This window comes from Tamandua tetradactyla, chromosome 4, assembly GCF_023851605.1.
Source record: "Tamandua tetradactyla isolate mTamTet1 chromosome 4, mTamTet1.pri, whole genome shotgun sequence".
NCBI classification, from domain to species: domain Eukaryota; kingdom Metazoa; phylum Chordata; class Mammalia; order Pilosa; family Myrmecophagidae; genus Tamandua; species Tamandua tetradactyla.
Window position 1 is genome coordinate 25,337,755 of NC_135330.1, and position 17,580 is coordinate 25,355,334.

The following is a 17,580-nucleotide window of genomic DNA, read 5'->3' on the forward strand; positions in this document are numbered from 1 at the left end:
ATCTGGACAAATCCATACCAAACTTTTTATTCTTAAATATCAATTCTTTTGAAATACTTTAGCAAATTCTAGTAGGTAAATTTAAAAATTGGAATGGTTTTACTGTTTCAGTGGGTTAGTTGGTTTCAATTTTAATAGACAGTGTGAAGTTTTATCAGTTTGTACCCCAATGCATTATATGAGAGTTTCCTGTTTTCCCATCCTTTTACAAGTACTAGATTTACATTGTTTCTGCTTGCCATATACGTACCTGTCTACTAGAAGTTTTGCATTTTTTCTCATTTTTAGTTTTTCCCATAGTTGTATTAATTTTCACTCAACTAAAAATCTGCTATAAATCTTGATTTGTATTTACTATTTGGAAATTCTAAAATTTAGAAATTATTATTACTTGTTTTTCCTGGGGGCTTGTAGCTCAAATCCCAGCTTTTTATATGGACACAAGTCATTTATTCAATACTCAGCATGCACGGCTGGCTCCACCATCCTTGGCTCAGCAACAAGGCTTTCAACCAGGTCTTTCTCAGGTAAATATCAAAGACTTGTTCCATTCTATATTTGTTTCTTGGCATTTTTTATGATTGTAATAGTCATCTTGGATTACAAATAATAGGCTCTCTGAAGGTATTATCTTAAATTAACCTTGACTACCATAACATGTTATGGTATTTTTCCCAAATTTACCAAAGCTTAATAGTTAACAATATAAAACAAGTGAATGGGTTGAAAGGAAAATTTAAATTAAAGGGGAGCTGATACATGGCATTAACTTATGTTCTTATATCCCAAAGTTCTGTTTTCCCTAGAGTTGTATTTTGTATGTATGGTTTCATATATAATATGTTTGTATACATATTTATTTTTTCATTGCAGCCAACTTCAGTTCAGCAGATTCCAATCCCTATTTATGCACCACTGCAAGGTCAGCATCAGGCTCAGCTGAGTTTGGGGGCTGGGCCTGCTGTTTCCCAAGCTCAGGAATTATTCAGTTCTTCACTTCAACCTTATAGGTAAATGGTTTAAAATTACTTTTAATAATATTAAAAATAGTGTAATTACTCAGACTCCTTGCATAGTCTTTCCTATTCTTTCCTGCAACAAAGCTAGAAGGATCCTGTTATAAATTACATGAAATAATTTAGTATGTTGATTATATATTATAAACCTTGGCCTCTGGTAATGTCAACTAACTTTTATTGAACAAAGATTTCAACGCTTCCTGAAGAAGAGGGCAACAACAATCCCATAGCAATTAGAATTCTCAGAGCATAGCTGCCAAAGGATATGAAAGTTTACATGCTATCTGGCTACTAATGACTATAAATCTAAGTCCCCTTTGTATGAGAGTTGAGATGTGGTATAAATTGATGCTATAAATTTGAATAAAATGTCAATACCAAAGAGAAACAGATTTGGTTTTGAGCTTGCTAGTGAACACATGAAATGACAATCATTCTTGTTGTTCAAAAGGAAAAAACATATCAGTTCCCTGGGGAGAGCAAACTTTTTCCAGAACTTCTACATGTGGGACTTCACTCATACTAGGGATCTAACAAGTTATGTTAGACACAGTCTGTATTCTCTGTCTCTTTATTTCTATGCTAGAGTAGCTGGCCATTTGAGATACTTGTTCCTAAAATTTCCTAATCCCATGTGTAATTATACAAGCTTTTTCTCTTTGATATTTATGTAGATCTCAACCAGCCTTTATGCAAAGCAGTCTATCCCAGCCATCTGTGGTCCTTTCTGGCACAGCCATCCACAACTTTCCAGCTGTCCAACACCAGGAACTTGCCAAGGCACAGCCGGGTCTGGCCTTTCAACAAACTTCAAATACTCAACCTATTCCTATCTTGTATGAGCATCAGCTGGGTCAGGCATCAGGACTAGGAGGTTCCCAGCTAATTGACACTCATCTTCTCCAGGTAAGGCAGGAGCTAGAATCATGTACTGTCCTTGTATTCCTATGCTACAGATTACTTTAAGAAATATTTTTTAGAGAAAAAATGTTAAAAGACAAAATGAAAAAAACAAAACAAAGATCTTTCCTTGGTTTCTAATACTAACAATTTTTAGAGCTTGCTTTGAAGTCATAACCTTGATTCCTAAATTGGCAGGGTTTTTTGTTTTTGTTTTTGTTTTCATTTTTACTGCTATTTCTTTCTAGGCTAGAGCAAATCTCACCCAGGCTTCAAATCTTTATTCTGGACAAGTACAACAGCCTGGTCAGACAAATTTTTATAACACTGCCCAGTCACCAAGTGCTCTCCAGCAGGTAAACTATGGCATGGTAAATTTCCTCAATTTTCTTTCTTTTTTTTTTTTGAATTGCTTTTGTTATTGTTGGGGAATTTAAATAGAACCAAGATAGAAACAACCATAGTGCAGTTATCTTCAAACCATTCTCTGAGGTGTCCTAGGAATTCCTTGGGGAGGGCAGGGGTGGGGTGGGGTGTGGGAGCCACTGGGAATAGAAGGTGCTTCATCCCATTAGCACCCTTCTCCCTACCTAAATTTGAAACAATTCTGCTTTTTACATTTTTTTTTTTTTTTTTTTTACATGGGCAGGCACCAGGAATCAAATCCCAGGTCTTCAGCATGGCAGGCAAGAACTCTGCTTGCTGAGCCACAGTGGCCCACCCAATAAGTTCATTTTAACACAGGACTCCATGAATAGAAAAGTTTGAAAATCATTGTCCTGAAAATATAGTTACATGTAACTGTGATAGATGGTTTACCCATTGGTACTAGGCATAGATGGAAGCCTCTAAAGACTGTTAGAAACGTTTACATATAACATATTATACTGTTACATGAGTGTAGCAAAATATGGCAGACTATAAATGACAAATACCTTTTTAAGTATATGAATATAATAATTGTCAATGAAAAGTTTGTTTTTTGAAGTACTATCTCCTCTAGGAATATCATTAATCAGCTTACCCTTTAAAAGTTGGTGGAGAGCTGGAGGAGAGGCAAGCCAATAGTCATTTTTCTCAAATATTTTTGGTTGCTATTTTATTTTAGGGGATAAAATTCATAAACGTATCTTATTGACCTTCAAATTAAATACTTTGCTTGTATGAAAACTGGGAGTTTCTTTTCTTCTTATCAGAGCTGATTAAGCCCGGCTATTTGAGAAATTTTGACTGCCTAAATTCTATCCTCATAATTTTGTTGTATTTTGTGGTTAATTGACATGTATTGTGTATTAACTCAAAACAGTCATAATTTTTTCAGTTGTGTAATTTCATCGCTCTATGTATCTGTTGTTGCTCTTTTAAGTAAAAGAATGGAAAGTCAATAAGCAAAAGATTGGATGTGGAATAATTTAGTAGTTTGACATTTTATTTTTTTAAATCTTACACAAAAATATTCGACTTGTATGGATATATATATGATATACATATATATATGATATATATATATATGGATGTGTATAGAAGAGGTATAAGCAAATTGCTGAGGTTTTTGTTCACTTATTTTCTAGGTGACAGTACCTTTGCCAGCATCTCAGCTTTCCTTGCCTAATTTTGGATCTACGGGGCAACCTCTGATTGCTTTGCCTCAGACTCTTCAGCCCCCATTACAGCATACCACCCCACAGGCTCAGGCCCAGAGCCTGAGTCGTCCTGCACAAGTAAGCCAGCCTTTCAGGGGATTAATCCCTGCTGGAACCCAGCATAGCATGATCACAACCACAGGAAAAGTAAGTAAAGAGGAATTTACATAATTTGTTTGAGAATTTAAGGTCATAAGTTCAGATAAATGCATGGGGTATATTCTACAAAGATAATATCAGTCACCCTCCATGGTATATTAAACCCAATATACTTATTAATTTGTTTTTAATATGTTTGGCACCCTCTGATTTTTATCTAATAACAAAGAATTCATAAATTTTGTATAAGAATTAGATTCCCATAGCCTCAGATTAAGCCACAAATTTGGCCTGATATTTCCATGGTACTTGAACCTTAATTCTGGGCTTTTTATACTAAAGATTATTTGCCCTTTGCTAGATTAAGCTTTCTGTTTAGGATGTTAAAAAACACCGAACTCAACAGGACTGAATGTGAAAACTCAGAAATGGACAGCACAATACTACCTAACTGTAATATTATGTTAAAACACTGAATGAAGCTAAATGTGAGAATGATAGAGGGAGGAGGGCTGGGGGCACAAATGAAATCAGAAAGAAAGATAGATGATAAAAACTGAGATGGTATAATCTAGGAATGCCTGGAGTATATAATGATAGTGACTAAATGTACAAATTTAGAAACTGTTTTTGCATGAGGAAGAACAAAGGAATGTCATTACTGCACGGTGCTGAAAATAGATGGTAATTAATATTTTAAAATTTTAACTTATGTGTGAGACTAAAGCAAAAAGTGTTTATTTGGTACAAAATTTATATTTTGACTAGTGCATTTCCTGATATAACTTATGTAGACAGCTTAATTGAACACCATAAGTACATGGAACCTTGAGTAGCACATCAGATTTTGTTGGTTTGTCCAGAGTGATTCCCCGATAAATCCCAGAGTGATTTGAACAGTAAATAAAAAAAGTATTTGCAAAGTTCTGTTCGGGGAATGGTGAGAAAGGGGGAAAATTCAGCTTCCCCAAATTGAAATCTTGATATTCTCACAGGCAGTGTGTAGACAACCAAAGCTATAGGCTGACCCCCCAATCTTGGGGTTTGCTCATATGAAACTTAACCCCACAAAGAATAGGTCAAGCCTACTTAAAATTAGGCCTAAGAGTCACCCCCAAGAGAACCTCTTTCGTTGCTCAGATGTGGCCTCTCCCTCCAGCCAACACAACAAGCAAACTCACCACCCTCCCCCTGCCTATGTGGCACATGACTCCCAGGGGCGTGGACCTTCCTGGCAACGTGGGACAGAAATCCTGGAATGAGCTGAGACTCAGCATCAAGGGATTGAGAAAACCCCCAGAATGAGCTGAGACTCAGCATCAGGGAATTGAGAATACCCTCTTGACCAAAAGGGGAAAGAGTGAAATGAGACAAAATAAAGTGTCAGTGGCTGAGAGATTCCAAACAGAGTCAAGAGGTTATTCTTATGCATTAAATAGATATCACCTTGTTACTTTAGTTGTAGTGGAGAGGCTGGAGGGAACTGCCTGAAAATGTGGAGCTGTGCTCCAGTACCCATGTTTCTTGAAGATGATTTTATAATGATAGAGCTTTCACAACATGACTGTGCGATTGTGAAAACCTTGTGTCTGATGCTCCTTTTTTCTACCTTGTCAACAGAGGAGTAAAACATATGGAATAAAGATGAATAATAGGGTGAACAAATATTAAAATAAATTTAGATTGAAATGCTGGTGATCAGTGAGGGGGAGGGGTGGGGGTATGGTATGTATGAATTTTTTTCTGAATTGATAGAAATGTTCCAAGAAATGATCATGATGATGAATATGCAACTATGTGATGATATTGTGAATTACTGATTATATATGTAGAATGGAAAGATCAAAAGTTATGAATGTTAGCGTTTGTTTGGTGTTTTTTGGTATTTAAAAAAAAATTAATTAAAAAAAAAAGCACTGCACTGCACTCAGCTTATGGAATTTTAAAAATCTTACATTTATTTTTTATGCTTTTTCTCAGATGTCCGAAATGGAACTAAAAGCCTTTGGAAGTAGCATTGATATAAAACCAGGGACACCTCCAATCAGTGGTAGAAGCACCACGCCAACATCTAGTCCCTTCCGGTAAAATGGGCATTTAAATTTGCTTGCCGATATCAAAATAATTAAATCACCATTTGTTTGTTATCTACTTAATAAGTCCCCGGTCCTGTGTAAACACTAAAGAAGTTAACAAGACATTCTGATAGTTTTATCTAAGATGTTAAGTTTTTAAATTATTGAGAATGTAATTTAGTACTATATTTTATGAAAAATTCTTCTATTAGAGAGCAAATTTACCTCTAGTATCTTTTCTCACCTATGCCCTTCTATTGTCTCACTACTACCATAATATTTGGTAATTCATCTTGATGAATTTTCATCAGTTCCAAGTGTTAGAGCAATGTTTGTAAGAAGCTAGCAGCATTATTTACTTGGCACTACTGTACTGACCAGCAATGGCTTCTTTCCAAGGGCTACTTCCACAAGTCCGAACAGCCAGTCCAGCAAAATGAACAGCATTGTCTATCAGAAGCAATTCCAGTCAGCCCCTGCCACTGTGAGAATGACACAACCATTTCCTACACAGTTTGCACCCCAGGTGGGCCAGTATAAGTGAGAATGAGTATTACTTATGTGCAAGTGATTGCTACCAGCTAAAAAATCTCTGATCATAAATCTTGCCATATGTTAATCATTCTAGAAGCACAGTTTTCAGTGAAAAAAAGTTTTTGACTTAACAGTAAATTCATGACATTCTAATATGTTCTTGGCAATTTGTACTGATAGACACAGGTAGTAATTGTATAGTTCTAAAGCAGACACTATAAATAGTTGAGATTCCCCACACAGCTCTGATATTTCATTTTAGTCCTGTCCTTTTATCTTTTTTAAGAAGTTGACTTTTCAGAGAAGGGTCCCAGTGCTTGAAGTTTTCTAGGTTTCATTTAAAAGTATCAAGTGCATTTGAGGTAAAATTTCTAAAAGATTCTAATACACGTGTAAAAAATGTTGGCTTCTCTTCTCTTTGGTAACCATATTAATTCTGTTAAAGACTGTTAACATTGATAACTCTCACAAGCTAGAATTGGTTCTTTAGAAAACTCTTATTTATTAAATTCATATTATCTTTATTCTGTGTTTGGTGTAGGTGTGTGCCTTTTCTGCGGTTGTATCTTTTTAAGATACCCTAATCAATAGTGTTTCTGTTCCCCTTTAGAATTTGCAGCTGAGATGCTAGAACCAAGTGAAGTGCTATAGCATGCTTTGCCTAATTTTTCTGTTAGACTCTCCAAACATGGCCTGTTTGTTCTTTGTCCCTGTTAATGGAATGGCACAATCCATACACATCCTTGCACTGGCAGACTGGGCACAAATTTACTCTGGGATAAGCCAACCTGGTTTAGTTGGCGATTTTTTTTTTTTAACAGTTCAATGTTGTATGTTTTGTTTTTTTCACTCAGATTCTCTCTCAGCCTAACCTGGTCCCTCCATTGGTAAGAGCCCCACATACTAACACCTTCCCAGCGCCTGTTCAGAGGCCACCAATGGCACTGGCCAGTCAGATGCCTCCTCCGCTGACCACAGGCCTCATGAGCCATGCTCGTTTGCCACATGTAGCCAGGGGTCCTTGTGGATCACTATCTGGAGTCAGAGGTAATCAGGCCCAGGCTGCGTTGAAGGCTGAACAAGACATGAAGGTTAGTACAGTGTTGACAGCCAACAGAGCAATATTCTGTCGCTGAACCATGTCTTACGATGCCTCTGGACCCATAACCATATATCCAGGCATTCATTGACTTAGACTTAACCAGGCTGACTATTTTTATTCATTCTTTTTTATTTCCTTTTTTTTTCCCCTATTCCCAACCCCCTCCCCATCCCCCTCTTTTTTTTTTTTTTTTTTTTTGCAACTGTAGTCAGCAAACAAGGTATTATTTTAAATTCTGGCCAAATTGCTTACTGAGTAATAATTGAGGGAGATCTGAGTTTAAACGCTGTATTTTTTTGAAGCGCAAAAAAGTATATGGGTTATTATAGGCTTCCCCATTCTCTCTTTTTTTTCTCTTCATTGATTTTCTCCCCCCCCATTTTTTTTTCTTTCTTTTTTTCCCTTCTACCCCTCCCCTCTCCCCAAACTCAAGATATAAATCATTGTTAATGTCAAAACTCTGGAATGGGTAAGATATGTTACCTATCTCAATTTTTCTAACCCCCCTCATGAGTCACCCAGATACAGTTTTCTTCTCAAACTATTTTCATACCGTTTTTTTGTCTGCCACCTGACATGGCATATTCCACAATGGAGTGTGAGCAGTTGTAGATGAAGAACTCAGAAAAGCACTTTGGGATCCTTCATGATGAAAGGCACTAATAAATGTGAGGTTTGCCAATGTAGAAGAGTGCCTAGGAGTCTGTGTGGGGATGGTTTTTATAGCACAAACTACCTGTCTGACTGTGCAGCAGCTGAATTAGTTTCTTTCTTAGCAGTACTGCCTATTTTGTCACTTTATCAGGCCAGACTAGAACAAAGAAACGCTTACTGCTTTCCAACAGAGAAATATCCATAGAAATCCTTTACTTTGAATTAGAAACTTGTTTGATAATCCTAATAGAAAATTTTGTTGTCTGATTAAAATTTCTTTCTGGGTTCATATCCCCTTGTGTTTCTGATCCTGAGTTATATCACGTATAAAGATTACCCTGCAGTAAAACTGTTGTTAGACATTATCCACCTGTATTAAGGCTGTGTGGCCAGGACTTGATCTGCTAATTACCACTGACAATATTGTTACGTGTAGAAATCTTTGGAAACTATTTGGCCTTGGTTTCCAGTTCTATCCTTGGCTCCTTGGCACTTGAGTTTTACATAGCCCTGTCTTGAAAATGACATTAGAACTTTGTAGTGGGGGAGGGTACAAATTTATTGAAAATTGCTTCAGATCTTTGGCTAGTACAGGTTTACCTGTAGAACCTGAAGAGTATTTATTATATGCAAGAAGTATAGAAACATAAGTTTTAATTGTGTATGTTACAGTGGTATAATTTACAGATTGGCGTAAGTATGTTCTTTGGGACACTTAGTAAAACTGAGAAATTATTTATTTTACCAGCTCAGATTGTGGTAGGAGCTATCAGAACTTAGTGATCTAGTGAAGTTGTAGTTACTAATTTCTGATGCTCTTCCCCTGCAGAAGAGAGCTGTGGGAAGAGGACTCAGCCACAAGACATTTGGTCCTAGGTGTTGGTAATGCCACAATATAAGTGCTTCCTTTTCATTTTATTGTAGACCAAGTATTGATAACTAGAAGTTTTAAGTATTTCCTATATGTTTTCAAATTTGCAAGCAGGCTCCCTAAATAAAATTTGATAACAGTAAGCTTTGTTCTAGAAAAAAATACAAACTAGCAGCAAAGTCTATTATTCTATAAGATGGTAATCTTTGAAAAGATGGTGGGAGGTGGTCCTGTTGTTTCAAATGTAAAAATAAATAAATCACATGGAATGTTTTTCAAAGATAGGAAGAAACCCATGCATTAAAAGTTGAAAGATCAATGAGGTACTTTTGGTTTGGGCCAAACCAATCAATAACTGATTTGTGATTGGTAAAAGAATTTGAATTGAGATTGATTGACAGGCTTTGGTAATTCTGCAGCATTTTCAGTTGCTTTTTCTCATTTTTTAAGGCTAAACAGAGAGCAGAGGTTCTTCAGTCCACGCAACGGTTCTTCTCTGAACAGCAACAGAACAAACAGATAGGAGGCAAAGCCCAGAAAGTGGACAGTGATTCAAGTAAACCTCCTGAAACACTGACTGACCCTCCTGCTGTCTGTCAGGAGAAAGTAGAAGAAAAGCCACCCCCTGCACCCACCATAGCCACCAAACCTGTTAGAACTGGACCAATCAAACCTCAGGCGATCAAAACTGAAGAAACAAAATCTTAAAAGGCTGTCATTTATTGCAGGGGATTGGGAGTTGGGGCTAGGGAGGGAAGAGGGAGAATGAAGTCAGATAATGCCAGTAGCCAAAGGTGTAAAATGGTCTGTGACATTATTCTGTCCAGAGCTTGGAGATGCACAAGAGACATTGGAGCAATTTACACTGACACGTAGCTGCTGCACCAGTAAAAACAAGGCTTTGCAAGCTTTCACCTACTGTATAACATACTCTCCGTCGATGACCACACATCTTCAATCAGAACTTATATACAAATATATGCACACATTCCTTGAGTGCATATAATTTAGAACTCAAATCCTTATGGTTAGATGAAAACACGAGAATACGAGGAAAGTAACTGCAGAGAAATAGCTCAGCCTAAACAGTTTGGTAGTCCCAGCTGATACATCAGATTTGGTTTCTTTGCTCTCTTATGTTCTTTGGATGTGGTTATAGCATTTGTAGGCTTGATGGTGAAGAACTGAAGATAACTGGTGCTGGATAGAGGAGCCTTATTTTTTATTATGGCAGCTTGCTGTTTTTTTAACATGGTGATTGAGTTGAACACAATCAAAGTACAATGACTGATCTCCCCTTCTTCCTGGATGAGTGAGCAGATGATTAAATATTGATGTCAGCATCCTCGAATATCTCCAAATGGGCAGTTTGGCTACTGCTTCTGTTTGAAATGCTGTTTTGATTGTGGCCCGAAGCTTTGAATTGCTACTTGGCCTATCCTTTCTTCCATGGAGCTCTCACCATTCAAACATGACAGATTTGGCAGAATACTAGTTAGGTTGAGTCCTGCTTGCTCCACTCTCTCATCTTTGTATGAATCAATTTTTTTTTTCAGAACGGTTTTTAGCTGATGTTCATGAAGAGCAATGTCCTTAGAACTGTACTGCTAATTAAAGAAATTCCTTTCTAAGAAGGTGCATTTCTTCACCAGAGCTGTGTCACACCAGCCTTTGGGCCCTCTGTTGGAAAAGTAGAATCAAGTCTCAAATAATGCCTTTTTAATTATATCCTATAGTATTATAGATGTAGGACAATACTGTATCATACCTCTGTGAATGTAAAATATCTTGTACCTGCTTTATGATACGTAGTAGTGACCGTGCTATATCAGACCTGTTTTTAATGATGTTATTCTAGAATTTTTTTCTTTCCAGATGATGATTGAGAAGCTAATAAAAGAAGCTAATGGTGCCAGGTACCATAACAGTAATAGAACTTGCTGTTTTCTGGGATTTTTGGGTTTTTTTACTTTTTTTTTTTAATGGAGTGTGCTGGATGTCTCTATAATTTTGTTCAGATGACTGCAGAACCTGGAAAAGCTGTTGCTGCTATTGATGCATAACATACTGCTATTGGTCTTTTTATATAAATATATATATATATACATATATATATATAATTTGAATTTTTGGAAACTTTAGCTGTGCTGTCAACTTTGGAAAAAGTATCCCAGTTGTACCGTGTTGAGTTGGCATTGTACAGAAATTAACAGCCATATTGGTCTAGAAATGTTAAACTTAATTTTTTTCCATTTGTACAGGGGTAATGCACCATATTAAATATGTAAGGTCTTATCTACATGGGTTTGATTACAGAAACTAATAAAGTATTCTCTAAATAATGAACCCTGGAGCCTCTAATACATTCCTAAAATCTGAAATAAGAAAGTCTGTCATAGGCCAAAAATAGTAACCAGAGGTACATTATGTTCAAGGAGGAGATTATTATCCAAAAGACTTGGTTTCTCACTTTCAAAAACTCTAAAATAAAATTGGTCAAAGCAAGTCTTGTCATAGGGGATAACAGTTATGGTCCCTATTCTTGGATTGGCCATACCCGTATGAAAACAATCAAGGAGGAAGGGAGAAGTCGTTTTTGATGATGCAAAGTGCTTACTAGAAAACAGTTTCACCATTCTTCTGGGAATAAATTGAAGGACCCAAAATAGATCTCTGTACTTAAATTTCTTCTTTTTCTGTTAGCACTATCATAGACATTGTTACTTGTTCAAGAAGTCAGAAGGCATTTGTTTTATTATCATTTTCTCAGTTTTTAATGTAAAGTACTGAGAGATGTTGATTGCCTAAAATCCCACATCTAGAACATTTGGTTTGCAGGCCCAGCTTTAGAAAAATTTGTCATTCAGTCACTAATCAAATACATGCCTTCTTTGCTCATGGGTGCTATGGTTCTTAAACACTTAAAACATTCAAGTACTAGTAAGCCCTCCCTTGATTCAAGTTTTTCCATCTAAGATTTTGGTCAAAATGTGCTCTAAATTGGTATGATGCCAAAACAAATTATCACAAACTGGGTGGCTTAAAACAACAGATACAGTTCTTGAGGCCACCAAAGTATCAGCAGGGCCATGTTCCTTCCAGAGGCTCAAAAGGAGAATCTGTTCCACATTTCTCTCTTAGATTCTGGTGGTTGCCTGCAGTCCATGGTGTTCCTTGGCTTGCAGCAGCATCACTCCAATCTCTACCTCAGCTGTCACATGGACTTCCATCTGTGTATGTCCTCTGCATCTTCCTTTCTCTCTCCTTATAAGGACACCCATCATTGGATTTAGAGCACATCCTAATCCAGGATGACCTTGTTTACGTATGCTAAGACCCTATTTCCAAATAAGGTCACATTCACAGGTACTGGTCAAGCTACCAGGTGTGTGCTGTTAAGTTGGTAGTGTTAACTTGAAACATCACTGAGACCTTGACACTTTGTTAGGAACACAATGAAAAAATGGCAACAAAAGCTTATTCAGTGAAATGAAATACTCATGTAAGCATTTCTCCATAATTTGGCCATGTAAATCTTGTTTCTGCGTTCTCTTATATAGGGCAAGATAAACCTAAAGATGAAACAGTTAATAGATGGAAGTAGATTGGGTCACATAAACTTCTGAACATGTCTGTCACTTTAGCTGCTCTGGAAAGTTGGGATGGGTAGAGAAGGGAGTGTGTTTTTGTCCTTTGTTAAAAATAAATTGTGCTTTGTGATAAAAAATGATTGGGGGAATAAGGTTGGGGAAAGAGGAGAGTGTGGTTGAAAAAGTTATTTAATTCATTTCACATTACAAACCACAGAAAGTAAAGTTCCACCAAACTCTTGTCTTGGGACAAGATGTAGAGGGTAAATGAACATATCACAGGTTAAGAAAGGTTGAGAATAAATTGTTAGAACCTAAATTATTAGAGATTGTTTTCTAACATCACCAGTTATTTATTATGTCCCCATTGCAGTACACTTCATAGCTTTTTAGCATTTTCAGTGCTAATTTCACATTCCCCATGCAATCTCTATACTGCCTATGGTCTGCAGTTAACACAGGTCCACCTATTCATACATAATTAAGGCTTTTTCCAATGCATCGTCACTGGATTTAAGAAGTCATTTTTTAGGTGCTTTACCATAAAATTTCTGCTTGTGAAATGAAATAGCAACAGAAAAAAGATATTTTAGTGTAATACCGGTCATCTTAACATTTGCATGATGCTTCTGTTAAGAAGCCAGAAAGAAGTGTTTTCTTGGCCTTTTCCTTCCTGGGTGTGTTGATCTTAATTTACACTCTCAGGTGTAGGGCTGAGTCCGCTTTTAGAGCTCAAAGCAGGGCTCTGGCTTTCCTGAAATACCCGGAGAATAATAGCAACAGATACAAAGCCAAGAGTGCTGTTGTTTTTTCAGTCTTTCTGAAGATACCTAAGCATAGGAGCTCACTTTTATGGGTTAGGTTAGCTTGACATGATCTTTTGATTAAGGAGTATACTCTTTTTCTTGACATGAGTCAAGGAAATGCATCATTTATAGTTTTCAGTTTTGTCTCGAAAGTGTCATGATTGTAAAGCAATCTCAGTGCAGATTCTTTTGAGTTTTTACAGGTCCTTTTCCCCTTAGTTTTCCCCATATCTAATTTAACAATGTTCTTAAAGTGGAAATTGGTTAAAAAAAAAAATCCCAAGAATATAGACTTAATAGATAGCCGGCTAGCTATGGGGATCAGTGTGTTATCTGACTGATAAATAAATGGTGGCTAAGAGCTGCTAATTTACTCCATATTCCAATGTAAAAAAAAAAAACAAAATTTCCCTTGACAAGGAGGGATAATATGCCATTGGAGAAGGGAACCCTACCTGAACTGAGGAATAAATAAGAGATGAAGCTGAGGTATAATTAAGCAAGGGATCAAATATCAACGAAGTGCCAGATGCTAGGAACATAGAACATTTAGAAAGTTTAGCAATATAGGTATACGGATCGGGGGAAGGGAGAGAACCTAGACTGGAAGGCAACTTGAGGCATCAAGGAAATAAAGGCCAGGTATTAGTGAAGGAAATCAGTGGAAGACCTCAAGCCATCATGTTCATCTTAGGTCAGATTCCACAGAAAACAGTGCAGAAGAAATCTGTATACAGGAAGTTCACTGGGACCTACTTTGGGAATCAACACCTGTTGGGGAGTAAATGATAGGATTGGGCAGAGGGAGTAGGTGAAAGGAGATGCTCTCTGGGGGTGGGATATATTTTCAGAACTCTCTGGCCTTGAGGCAAGGAGGCCAAACTTATACCCTCACATTATCCAATTATTGCCCTGGGTGATGGGAGTAGGGTGAAGGAAGGGCAAATATGATCTGGAGTGAGGCATTTTCTTCAGCTGAGGGCAATTTCTGGAGAGGAACTTGGCTCAGAGCCAACACTCCTAGGAGTTGGAAAATGTGTGCCTCAACACAGGAGGATCTAAGTGGTATGCTCCAGCATCCACTTCAGCCCATTCACTGCTCAGATACACTTCATATAACAAGTTCTGGGAATAAGTAACTCCCCCAGATTCTGGTTGATCTTTCCCTGAAAATACTTACAAAGGTTAGTGGGTAAGGTGTAGCCTCTGCCATTGCAGCTGGTCTCAAGGCCACCAGTGTTGTCAAACCCTCTAGACTTCTCTCACCCCTCAGCACCTCTGCCAGACTAGATGGATTACCCAGGCCCTTCTCTCTGAGGGAGTCTGAGCCCTTTAACACCGTGCCTTCTAAGACTGGCTGCTGCACTTGTCTATTTCTTGGCAAAATTGGACATGCAGTTGGACATCCAGTGTATTGCCTGGCTGCCAAACATATTCTTTAAACAACAGCAGAACTCAACATTCTTCACAAGAGCATCTTCCATGTCCTTCACATGGGACATTCTCCAAATCATATGTTAGGCCATAAAAACAATTCTCAAAAAATTTTAAAACATTGAAATCACACAAAGTACCTTCTGTGAACACAATGGAATGAAACTAGAAATCAATAACAAAAGGAAAACTGGAAATGTCACAAATACGTGGAAATTAAACAACATACTCTTAAACCAATGTATCAAAGAACAGATTACTAGGGACATTAGAATAGTTTGAGATGAATGCAAACTAAAACACAACATATCAAAACTTTGGGATGCAGCATTTGTAGCCCTAAATGCCTACACTGAAAAGGAAAGAACATTTCAAATCAACAACCTAACTTTACACCTTAAAGAACCAGAAAAAAGAAAACTAAACTGAAACCAAAGCCAACAGAAGGAAATAAAATTTTAATTTTGTTTAATTTTAATTAAAATTAAAACAGATAAATAAGATATGGAAAAACAATAGAGAGGATCAATGAAACCAAAACTTGACTCTCTGAAAATATCAACAAAATTGACAGCCCTTTAGCTAGATTAACTAAGAAAAAAGAGATGATGCAAATAACTAAAATTAGACATGAAAATGAGGAGGACATTACTGACCTTAGAGAAAGTAAAAGGATTATCAGAGAATACTATTAACAATTGTACACCAAGAAATTAGACAATCTAGACGAAATGGACACATTCCCAGAAACACAAAAATTAGTAAAACTGAAGCAAGAAGGAGCAAAATATCTCATTAGATCTATAAAAAAGAAACTGAATCAGTAACCAAAAATCTCCCAACACAGAAAAGTCCAGGACCAGATGGCTCCACTGATGAATTCTACCAGACATAAAGAATTAAAACTAACCCTACTCAAATGTTTTGAAAAAAATAGAAAAGGAAGGAATACTTCATACTCTACAAGGCCAATATTACCCTGATAATAAAGCCAAACAAAGATACAAGAAGAAAAGAAAGCTATAGATCAATATCCCTTATGAATATAGATACAAATCCTCAACAAATGCTAACAAATAAAATCAAACAGCACATAAAAAGGAATATAAACCACGACAATTTGTCCCAGGAACACAAGCATAGTTCAACATATGCATTAAAAAAAAAATGAATGCAATATACCATATTAATAGAAAGAAGGAAAAAAGCACATGATCATTCCAACGGACATAGAAAAAGCACTTGACAAAACTTAACACCTTTTGATGATAAAAATACTCAGCAAACTAGGAATAGAAGTAAACTTCTTTGACATGATCAAGGGCATTCATGAAAAACTCATGGCTAACATCATACTCAATAGTGAAAGACTAAAAGCTTTACCCCTAAGATCAAGAACACAACAAATATGCCCACTTTCACCACTGATATTCAACATTTTGCTAGAAGTCCTAGCCAGAGCAATTAGTCAAGTAATATAAATACAAACCACCCGATTGGAAAAGAAAAAGTAAAGCTATCTCTATTTGCAGATTACATTAGACAATCCTAAAGAATCCACAAAAAAAATACTGAAGCTAATAAGCAAATTCAGCAAAGTTGCAGTATACAAGATCAAAATATGTAATTTAGTTGGATTTCTATATATCAGGAATGAACAATTCGATGAGAAAACAATTCCATTTACAGTATTATCCAAAAGAATAAAAGACCTAGCAATAAATTCATCCAAGGAGATGGAAGAGCCATACATTGACAACTACAAAACATTGCTGAAAGAAATTAAAGATGATCTAATTAAATGGAAAGATATCCTATATTTATGGCTTGGAAGGCATAATATTGTTAAATAGCAATATTCCACCAATCAATCTACAGATTTGATATAATACCTATGAAAATTCCAGTGGCCTTTTCTGCAGAAACGGAAACACTGATTCTTATATTCATATGGAATTGCAGGGAGCCCCAAATAGCAAAAACAATATTGAAAAAGAAAAACTTGGAGGACTCACACTTCCTGATTTCCAAATTCAAGACAAAACTACAGTAATCAATGTAGGGTACTGGCATAAGAATAGACATTCAGTGGAACAGAATCGAGGGTTCAGAAACAAACCAAAACATCCGTGGCCAATTGATTTTTTTTTCCAATTGATTTTTGACAAGGGTGCCTAGACCATTCGATGAGGAAAGAATAGTTTTTTCAACAAATGGTGCTGGGGACTACAGGATAACCACATGCAAAAAAATAAGATAGACCCCTATTCCTCATATACCAAAATTAGCTCAAAATGGATCAATAATCTAAATAGGAGATAAAATCATAATTCTATTAGAAGAAAACATTGGTAAATCTCAAGACCTCAGATTTGGCAATGTATATTATCTTTGAAACTGAAAGCATGAACAATAAAAAAAGATAAATTGGATTTTATAAAGATTTAAAACTTTTGTGGATCAAAGAACATCAAGAAAGTGAAGACAGTTTACAGAATGGTAGAATATATTTGCAAATCTTATATCAAATAGGGGTTTAGTATCCAGAATATATAAAGAACTCCTACAACTCAACAACAGAAAGACAAACAACCCAATTAAAAAGTGGACAAAGGACTTGAGCAGACATTTTTCTAAAGAGGATATACGAATGGTCAACAAGCAGACAAAAAGATGTTCAAAATCAGTGGTCATTCAAGAGATACAAATTGAAACCACAAATACCACTTCATACCCCATTGGATGGCTACAATTTTTAAATAATAACAGAAAATAACAAGTGTTGGCAAAAAATAGGAACCCTTATACATTGCTGGTGGGAGTGTAAAATTGTGCAACTGCTGTGAAAAACAG

At 36.4% G+C, this 17,580-nt stretch overlaps 1 protein-coding gene across 11 annotated transcripts in view; it reads left to right on the forward strand.

Moving 5' to 3' along the window:
* PRRC2C (proline rich coiled-coil 2C) overlaps positions 1–11,243 on the forward strand; it is a 97,506-nt gene extending 86,263 nt beyond the window's left edge. For 4 of the 11 annotated variants that reach the window (XM_077156952.1, XM_077156953.1, XM_077156951.1 and 1 more), the window contains exons 27-35: positions 415–527; positions 874–1,010; positions 1,694–1,925; positions 2,168–2,290; positions 3,491–3,709; positions 5,642–5,745; positions 6,136–6,262; positions 7,125–7,361; positions 9,348–11,243. In XM_077156952.1, the coding sequence (XP_077013067.1) occupies positions 415–527; positions 874–1,010; positions 1,694–1,925; positions 2,168–2,290; positions 3,491–3,709; positions 5,642–5,745; positions 6,136–6,262; positions 7,125–7,361; positions 9,348–9,605 (1,550 nt within the window). In that variant the 3' untranslated portion in view covers positions 9,606–11,243. Of the gene's footprint in view, positions 1–414; positions 528–873; positions 1,011–1,693; positions 1,926–2,167; positions 2,291–3,490; positions 3,710–5,641; positions 5,746–6,135; positions 6,263–7,124; positions 7,362–8,855; positions 8,909–9,347 lie in introns of all 11 variants that reach the window. The other 7 variants (XM_077156954.1, XM_077156956.1, XM_077156957.1 and 4 more) reach the window with 6 other exon arrangements.
* Positions 11,244–17,580: the final 6,337 nt, after the last annotated feature.